The 9,957-nt window shown below is 38.9% G+C and overlaps 1 protein-coding gene across 1 annotated transcript; it reads left to right on the top strand.

Moving 5' to 3' along the window:
- The first annotated feature begins 52 nt into the window (after positions 1-52).
- hacd2 (3-hydroxyacyl-CoA dehydratase 2) lies at positions 53-9,663 on the top strand. Its single transcript, XM_060876275.1, has 7 exons — positions 53-251; positions 5,353-5,470; positions 5,934-5,952; positions 6,132-6,220; positions 7,306-7,427; positions 7,591-7,769; positions 7,894-9,663. The coding sequence occupies exons 1-7, from the start codon at positions 118-120 to the stop codon at positions 7,974-7,976; spliced, it is 744 nt and encodes a 247-aa protein (XP_060732258.1). The 5' UTR covers positions 53-117; the 3' UTR covers positions 7,977-9,663.
- The last annotated feature ends 294 nt before the right edge of the window (positions 9,664-9,957 follow it).

Genomic DNA, 9,957 nt, shown 5'->3' with positions numbered 1-9,957 from the left:
TGTGCATATTTAATGTGTCCGATAGATGGCGCTCAGTCTAAATCCCTAAACTTGCTTTAAGGACCCTAATTTAGAGGGACGCCAGCAGTGAGCAGTTAGCCATCTGACAGCTCAGCTATGTCTGCACCTGTCATGGGGAGCACCAAAAAACCCTTTAATGATGGGGATCATCACAACCACAAGAAGAAGAAGGGAGCTGGAGCTCTGGCCACCGCCTACCTGGTCATCTACAACGTGATCATGACAGCTGGGTATGAAAACAACTCATCTCAGCTAGCTAGCAGGCTGAAATCTACTTCCTGATCTATTCCAGCATGCACAGTGAATATGCACAGGCTTTAGGCGTTTTACACGACGACTTTAACTGGTTATTCATGATTTATAACATGCACTGTGTGCAGAATAAGCAGAAATCTTCACCCAGAATAAAGCATAGTTACAGAAGTAGGTTATTATTTTGTGGATTATCTATTAGTGTATCCAATCTTTGGACTCATGTGTTTATGGGTTAAATATCTATTTCTTTACATTCTAAAAGTGTTTTGTTTTTTTGCTTTATTGAAGTTGGGTTTTTTTTTTTTTTCCTTTACATGATAGTGTACTGAACTTTCACATTGATTCTGCTTTATGATTGAACACTTGGAACAAATGCGGCTGTAAAACATTGGCAGTTTGATAGAATCTGTGTTATCTCAGTCAAACAGGACTGATCATGCTTTAGAAATGAGCTCAAAGTGCAACTACGAGTTCATTTCTAAACACTGCCTTAGGTTCTTTTAGGTATAAATGAGCTAGCAGGTCTAAACCCCACAAAAAATTGAACTCAACCTTAATGTAAGGTTTATATTTGTCTATATGCAGCTTTTGCTGTTAACAAATGTCATAAAACAGAGCTTTATTTATTTATTTATTTATTTTTTTGATTGATTTTGTGCCACCAAAAAAATACACGGTATGAAGGAGTGACTGAAAGGGCTGGATTATTTTTAGCCCAGTAAAAGATTCATGCAGCTTATCGCGAACCGTCGTGTGAGGTGATTACAAATAGAAATAATTTGTGTGCATTTTAGAAGAGGATATTTTTCCAGCCCCTTTCTCTTCCATATCTATATCTGCAATATGTTCTTAGTAGTGTGCTCATCTTGTCTAATTTGTGACCCTTGCTGTTCATATTATCCAGAATATCAGCAGTGTCTGCTTGCTCTGTGAGAAACCCCAGCTAAATGAGTTTTTTTGGCTGTAAAATGGTCAACAAAATGTTTTTTGTTGTGATGTGTGTCGGGTGTATACCCTAACACTAAACTCACCCCACCCTGGTACAGTAGCTCTAAATCTGTAACAGACACACTCCTCTTCTTCCTAATTGGATAATATAAATCACGCTAGCTCGACTGCTTGTGTTTTGGACTGTTGAGATGGCTCATGAGGGCTCAGAGAAGTCTGAACCCCAGGACAACAGAATGATTAGTGGATCAAATATTTTAATGAACTCCTGTGGAGTTCATGCACAGACAGCTATACTTAGTGTTACATAACGTTAAGGGACTTAGAAATAGTAGTAATCTTTAGGAATATTTAATTTCTTGTTTGTAGTCCCTGATGGTCCAGTGGCACCACGTTCTCATTGCCGCAGCCTGGGATTGATTCCCGGTCAGTAAACAAACCTAGCCAGGATGTAGTAGCCTAGTGGTTAAGGTGTTGGACTAAATCAGAAGGTTGTGAGTTTGAATCCCAGGTCTACCAAGCTGTTACTGCTGGGCCCCTAAGCAAGGCCCTTAACCTAAACCCTGAGTTGCTCATTTGTATAAAATGAGATAAAATGTAATTTGCTCTGGAGAAGGGTGTCTACCAAATGTGTAAAGTAGCCACTGAGGGTTTAGCTCTCAGTGCTGACCCGAATTACATGCATCATCTGGCATCCGGCATAAAGTCTGTGCCAAAATAAAATCAAATATGTGAATGGTATGGTCTGCTGTGGTGAGCCCAAACAGGGAGAAGCAAAGAGCAACAACAACATTTCACTACTGGTTCCTCTTACTTTGACAAGTTATTCAATTGGAAAGCGATAGCATATGCAGATAGCATATGCAGATAGCATACAGATTGTCCTGGATTTGCATTTGTTTCCAAGTTGTGGCTAACTGTGTTCCTGGGTGGAGAAACTCTTACAGTTGACCAAATCAGGCTGTTCAATACAAAAGAAGGAAAAGGGGAGAACAAAAAACAAGCATTAAATTCAATTGGAATTAAATTTCAATCAATAGGAAACTGTCTTAGAAAATAATATTGTTATATTTTTAGTCCTTCATGGAACAGTAACATACCTTTTTCCGTAAGATGATTGTTCTGGTACAGTATGCTGTTATCAGTATATGGTGGTTTCCCCGTTGGATTGCAGAAGTTTCATACAATCTATCATAGTACTGGGTGACAAGATGACATGATCTCTGTATCATCACCCATAAGTTCACGGTGCAGTTTTTTTAAAGCACTGTATTGTCAGGCTCAGTACTTTTATAGCACAATACTTGTATAAACTTCATCATAGGTTTAAAATAACTAATACCTGATCCAACATTAAGATCTACCTTTTTGTACGATTTGGGTCATATTTTCTCCTTGTTAAATAAATAATGACTTTATTGATAAATAATAATAAAAGATTTTACTGAAATGATGTAATTGTTTATTGTTCAAATGTAAGAAGTAAGTGGAAATAATGTTATTAATATTGGTATTGTAGGTGCTATTTGAACAGATTATTGTACAGGAAACAGATTAACTGTTTTTTTCATTCATTCATTTTCTACCGCTTATCCGAACTACCTCGGGTCACGGGGAGCCTGTGCCTATCTCAGGCGTCATCGGGCATCAAGGCAGGATACACCCTGGACAGAGTGCCAACCCATCACAGGGCACACACACACTCATTCACTCACGCAATCACACACTAGGGACAATTTTTCCAGAGATGCCAATCAACCTACCATGCATGTCTTTGGACCGGGGGAGGAAACCGGAGTACCCGGAGGAAACCCCCGAGGCACGGGGAGAACATGCAAATTCCACACACACAAGGTGGAGGCGGGAATCAACCCCGACCCTGGAGGTGTGAGGCGAACGTGCTAACCACTAAGCCACCGTGCCCCCTAACTGTTTTTTTTGTTGTTCTTTATTTTATTGTCAAAGGTGTAGTTTTGAAACGGGTTAGAAGTCGACATGAATTCAAAACCAAATAGTAAAACTGCAGCAAACTCTAATTCAAATAATTTGTTTGTCACATACGCAGTATGACACGTACTGAAGTGATTTTTACAATTGTATGCGTTATAAAAATGCATTCAAAGTAAAAATAGTCAAAAGTGAAATTTAAAACTAAAATGGAAATGGCTGTAGAGAACCGAAGGAAAAATAAATACACAACTCTAAAAATATACAGCATATGAATACAATAGTCATATGCAAAAGTTTAGGAACCCCTGACAATTTCCATGATTTTCATTTATAAATATTTGGGTGTTTGAATCAGCAATCTCATTTTGATCTATCAAATACCTGAAGGACACAGTAATACTTCAGTAGTGAAATGAGGTTTACTGGATAAACAGAAAATGTGCAATATGCATCAAAACTAAATTAGACAGGTGCATAAATTTGGGCACCCCAACAGAAAAATCACATCAATATTTAGTAGAGCCTCCTTTAGCAGAAATAACAGCATCTAGACGCTTCCTACAGTATAGCCTGTAATGAGTGTCTGGATTCTGGATGAATGTATTTTGGACCATTCCTTCTTAAAAAACATCTCCCGTTCAGTTAGGTTTGATGGTTGCTGAGCATTTACAGCCCGCTTCAAATCACCCCACAGATGTTCAATGATATTCAGGTCTGGGGACTGGGATGGCCATTCCAGAACATTGTACTTGTTCCTCTGCATAATTGCCGAGTAGCTTTTGATCAGTGTTTTGGGTCGTTGTCTTGTTGAAATATCCAGCTCCGGCGTAACTACAACTTTGTGACTGATTCCTCAACATTATTCTTAAGAATCTGCTGATATTCAGTGGAATCCATGTGACCCTCAGCTTTAACCAGATTCCCAGTACCGGCACTGGCCACACAGCCCTACAGCATGATGGAACCTCCACCAAATTTTATTGCGGGTAGCAAGTGTTATTCTTGGAATGCAGTGTTCTTTTGCCGCAATGCATAACGCTCCTTGTTATGACCAAATAACTCAATCTTTGCTTCATCACTCCACAGCACCTTATTCCAAAATGAAGCTGGCTTGTCCAAATGTGCGTTTGCATACCACAAGCGACTCCGTTTGTGGCGTGTGTGCAGAAAAGGCTTCTTTCGCATCACTCTCTCGTACAGCTCCACCTTGTGCAGTGTGCTGAATTGTTGAACGATGCACAGTGACACCATCTGCAGCAAGTGGATGTTGTAGGTCTTTGGAGGTGGTCTGTGGGCTGTTTTTGACCGTTCTCACCATCCTTCACCTCTCCAATATTTTACGTGGCCTGCCTCTTCTGGCCTTAACAAGAACTGTGCCTGTGGTCTTCCATTTCCTCACTATGTTCCTCACAGTGGACAGCTTATATCTCTGCGATAACTTTTTGTAGCCTTCCCCTAAACCATAATGTTGAACAATCTTTGTTTTCAGGTCATTTGAGAGTTGTTTTAAGGCCTCCATGTTGCCACTCTTCAGAGGAGAGACAAAGAGAACAACAACTTGCAATTGGCCGCCTTAAATACCTTTTCTCATGACTGGATGCACCTGTCTATGAAGTTCAAGGCTTAATGAGCCACCAAACCAATTGTGTGTTCCAGTTAATCAGTGCTACGTAGTTACAGGTATTCAAATCAACAAAATGGCAAGGGTGCCCAAATTTATGCACCTGTCTAATTTGGTTTTGATGCATATTGCACATTTTCTGTTAATCCAATAAACCTCATTTCACCACTGAAATATTACTGTGTCCTTCAGTTATTTGATAGATCAAAATGAGATTGCTGATCCAAACACCCAAATATTTATAAATGAAAATCAGGGGTTCCTAAACATTTGCATACGACTATAATGATTAATATTTAGTGCATTTACCCTTACTAATTTTACAATTTACATTTGGCATTTACAACAGCATTTACATTTAACACTATGTCTTCAGTACAATGTGAATATGGCCCAAACTGTGTTAAACAGGTGCTCATATTTGTGTATATGATACAAAATGAAAAAGATTTGTTTCCTTGTGACTTTTGGAAACTGACAGACTGTGTATGGGATCTCAGCTCACATCTTCCTGGCTGTTTTAAAACATTCTGGGTTGTTTCTTTTTTTGGTTTCAGGTGGCTGGTCATTGCTGTGGGTCTTGTCCGGGCTTATCTTACTAGAGGCAGCTACCACGGACTGTACTACTCGATAGAAAAGCCACTGAAATTCTTCCAGACTGGAGCACTCCTTGAGGTCTGTCGTGAGCTGTGTGGAAAAAAAAATCTATTATTTTTATATATAGCAACACAATCGGTTTGGGATCAGATCTGTTCTCCTGCCAGTGTGATAAAATGCTTTGGCACAGGATCACATACTTAGAAAGGGAGCTATTTCCAGAGCAGAGCTTCGTTACACTACTGAGTTCCAACACAAACGCCTTTGTGTCAGCAGTCCAGTGTGCAAATTAGATGTGTGTGATGCTTTTCATTTTCCGTGCATCAGTTACAGATCAGCCATGTGACAATAACGACTTATTTTTTCCGGAGCATAAATTACATGCGTATCGTATTTCAATGACGTATGCTGATATCCAATAACCTTACACAAATATTCCAGTAACAATTCAGTGGGAAATATTTTAGATTTTGCTAGTGATGTTTTTACTTGGTTATATAACATGGTTTTAACATGGTAATATGTTTGTTTTTTTTAACAGATATTGCATTGTGCAGTTGGTAAGTGTTTTAACAATTATGTATATTTTTTTATCGATATATAGCTTGTAAAATGAACACATCTATACACATGCATGATCCCTTAGTCAGTACTCAGTCCACTCTTACACCTGTACACCTTTTATATTGTACTTTTTTACACTGTGCATGCATATTGCCTTCTCTGTATACTTTTCTAGGCATCGTACCTTCCTCTGTGGTCCTGACTGGGTTTCAGGTGATGTCACGTGTGTTCCTCACGTGGGCTGTTACACACAGTGTTAGAGAAGTGAGTCATGCATTATTGTTGTATTATGTTTGTTGTGTAGCACAGTGATGTATACAAAGCTTGTTAGATGGACAGGTGTTATAGGGTGGAATATGTATATGATACAATAAGACATTAGATCAGGGGTTATCAGCATGCAGTCTGGATACAGCTGGTAATGTCTTCTGATTGAACCGACCACCGTAGCATAACTGGTCAGTGTATTGTGCGAAAAACTGTAGTTCAGAGGCTTAATTTTGGGTCTGATTAGTGACAACCTGACTGGGTAAAACAAAAAAGTATGATCACTTTGAATCTTGTTTATAGCCATTAACTAATCATTTACCTTTATATATATATATATATTATTCAAGTTCCCCTGCACTAGTACACACTTAGGGGAGCATGGTGGCCTCACACCAGGGTTTGGCGTTTGATTTTCTACTGTTCCGTGTACGTGGAGAGCATATAAGTTTAAAGAACATTTAATGAAATCTATATGTTGTTGTTTTTAAATGTTTTGTTTTATATTGTCTGAACATGTCAGTATGTAACTGATCAATTTGGACCATGAAAATCCAAAGCGTTTCCATTTTGCATCATTTTTAATGGTTATTTGAATATCCAGTCCAGATCTCTTTGGGTTTATTTAAGACCTCTACTCTCATGGTGCCTGTGATTAAGGTTCAGGTTTTCTTTGCTCACGCAGAGAAAGACATCTTTGCTGAAACATTAACAGACTGTAAGTTTTTCTTATCTTAAGAGCAACCTGCTTGGAAACAATATGATTAGTAACACTTGTATTAGTAACAGTAGTATTTGTATGTGTTGAAGCTACCGTGCCATTTTCTTGCCGTGTTCTGTTTCTGTTCTTTTACTAACATCATTTTAATGTAGATTTAATATAGAATGATCCTTTTGAAGTGGAATGATTTGCAGGTTATTCATAGCTGTTTGCTGTGCTGATGAGCTTTGTCTCTGCCTGAGTTTCCAGTTACCAAAATGCATCAAAAGTAGTGAAAAAACTGCATGCTTCTGGTCTTAAATCAATCACATGTAAGTAATGTATAACGCTTACTCTACCATCCTCTCCTCCTGTGCCTAAGGTCCAGAGTGAAGACAGTGTGCTTCTCTTTGTGGTAGCATGGACCATTACGGAGATCATCCGCTATTCATTCTACACTTTCAGCCTACTCAATCACCTGCCTTATCTCATTAAATGGGCAAGGTAAAGGCTTTTAACACCAACAGTGCTATTGATTATGCATTCTTTTTTCTTGTGTAGTGTTCTGGGATTCTGGGATTGGGAGCATTACAATGTCATTTATTAATAAAGCTTTATTCTGTATAAGCATTGAATTCATATAGACCTATGTCACACCTGTCTGTAGATACACATTTTTTATTATACTCTACCCTATGGGAGTGGCTGGAGAACTTCTGACCATCTACGCTGCTCTGCCTTATGTTCAGAAGACAGGGCTCTACTCTGTCACTTTGCCCAACAAGTATAACTTCTCCTTTGATTATTATACCTTCCTCATTCTCACCATGGTCTCCTACATCCCCTGTAAGTGTCTCTTTATGAATATCCAAGATTATAAATAAATGTCGGTATATGCCGACTATTTTCCCACATGGACATCTCTACCCAAGTCCCAGACCTACTGAAACATGTCTCTATTTTTCCACAGTGTTCCCTCAGCTCTACTTCCACATGTTGCGGCAGAGAAAGAAGGTCCTGGGTCATGTGGAAGAGTACAGCAAAGTGGAATAAACATGCGGCCAGCGCTCCACACAACGTGGACTGACCATACAGAGGAAAGGGGGAAGACGACCTTTTCAATCCTTACTTGGCTGATTTAAAATGAGAAACTTGCTTGTCAATATACAGAGCCCATCCCCCCCCAAAAAAAAGAAAATGAAACGAGATTATTTCTAACAAAGCTAGCTAGGGAATGAATTTTGCAGTTTGTGAATTTTATAGATAGTGATAATGATCTGATATTAATGGTTTAATAGAAGGCAGCCATATTTGCTAATACAGTTTTAATACAGTTGGCCAGACCTTAATGAAGGAGGATTGGAGTAGATCTTTTTTTCGGCTTTCACCTTTTGAAGTAATGACCGAATTGAGAGCCTTTAAATAAATGGTGTTGATGAAAAAGAGTGATAACTCTAGCCTGTACTGTGCCCTGTGTACTTGGAAGTATCGGTAGAAGTCAGTAACCTGAACAGATGACTAAATTCTGGATGTCTTCATGTGCTGTCTACTTGTTTCTTTGTCCATAGTGTCCCATTTCTTTTTTGTGTTGTGTGACTACTAATTTCATGTTCTTCATAGATTTGCGCAGGAGTTATGCCGGATACTGACCGGTTGTTCATAATGTTTTCCCATTTCTTTTCACTGTTAGTTGTTTTCCAAAGGTCATGTAAATGACTACAAGAACGGTGTTGTTTTGCTTAATATTGTTATGTTGGTAATGTATAGCTGAAGTGATTATACAGGGTTGTGTACTGTGTGATCTGTGTATATCCTTTCATAACTTCTAAAAAGGTGACCTCAAGCAAGCGGTTAAATAGCTTGCGAGTCTTGCCAGTGGGCGACTTTCCAAAGTGTTTCGATTGAAAGAAGACACGGTTGATGCTGGACGAGCACGTGGCAGTGGGAAACTAGCACAATTGGATTAGCCAGCGTCTAGTCATGCATTTACAATGAGTAAAATCTAATGAAGCGCAGAGCAGGCCAGGAGTCCGGAGTTGCTAAGCACTTTGTTGTCTGTCTGCTCTCATTACCGACAGCAGTGAAGTGCAAGCTCAAGCCTTGAAGAAGGGCTTGCTCATTAGTCTTAATAAACAACTAATGAGCAGACTGGCCTTTCCCCACCATTTGGGTCTGAACTTTACTTTCAAAGGTTGTAGCCTAGAAGTGCCATCTCTGGTAGCCGGGGGGGGGGTTATTTTCCATTAAGAGAGGACGGTCATACCAACTTGTCATTGGGTAGATAACAAACTCCTGGTGATTTATCACTTTGACAGTAGCCAGTTACCTCAGATATTGCCATTAATCAGCTTAATCGGATAACTTAACACTAATCGGTTTGAATTGTTCTGATCCAGGATGCAATCTGGTGATATGGTGTTTGCTTGCTTGCTGATATGAAGTATTACCTGTAAAGCTCCTGGAACAAATGATTTTTATCCTCTTAAAATCCAGACGTTTCGGCATGAGAATCCAGAGTGCAACTTTACTTAAAGCCGCATGAAAGGCAAAACTGCTCCTTCGCTTAAGTGGTGTAGTGTTGTCATACCACACCATTTAAGGATAATTTATTGGACGCATGACCTTTACAACTGTCAGGAAATGTTCGGCTTTTGATACAAAGGATTTGCATGGGACCACCAGACTTTGTATGATCAGTAAAAGTTATATATTTACAATAAACTCTTAATCTGGGTAACCAGTTATGTTCTTCTGTCTTTCTCAATTCACATTGTGTATTTGCTCTTGTGTAAAATGTATTAGTATTCCATAATAGATGCAGTGTTCTACACAGACTACTTCTGGTCATATTTGTGCATTAATAAAATTTTTAATCCTGAAATAATGATGTTTCTGGATTAAAGATTCATGGATCCTTCACATGATGGCAGTAGAGATCTTTAGGTCTGATTGGGTGCCATACTTTTTATCTTTGTATTTCAGTGAAAAGATTACAGTCACAAAGCAGTTCACATTCACTGAAAATGTCATTGTA

The sequence above is a fragment of the Tachysurus vachellii genome, chromosome 8 (assembly GCF_030014155.1).
Source record: "Tachysurus vachellii isolate PV-2020 chromosome 8, HZAU_Pvac_v1, whole genome shotgun sequence".
Taxonomy (NCBI): Eukaryota; Metazoa; Chordata; class Actinopteri; order Siluriformes; family Bagridae; genus Tachysurus; species Tachysurus vachellii.
This window is presented reverse-complemented; position numbering and strand designations above follow the sequence as displayed.

Excerpts from the sequence above, each read along its gene's own strand:
- hacd2 (XM_060876275.1), top strand. The coding sequence starts at position 118 with ATGTCTGCACCTGTCATGGGGAGCACCAAAAAACCCTTTAATGATGGG. Across the intron at positions 6,221-7,305 it reads TTACACACAGTGTTAGAGAA|GTCCAGAGTGAAGACAGTGT; the intron begins GTGAGTCATGCA and ends CCTGTGCCTAAG. Across the intron at positions 7,428-7,590 it reads TATCTCATTAAATGGGCAAG|ATACACATTTTTTATTATAC; the intron begins GTAAAGGCTTTT and ends ACCTGTCTGTAG.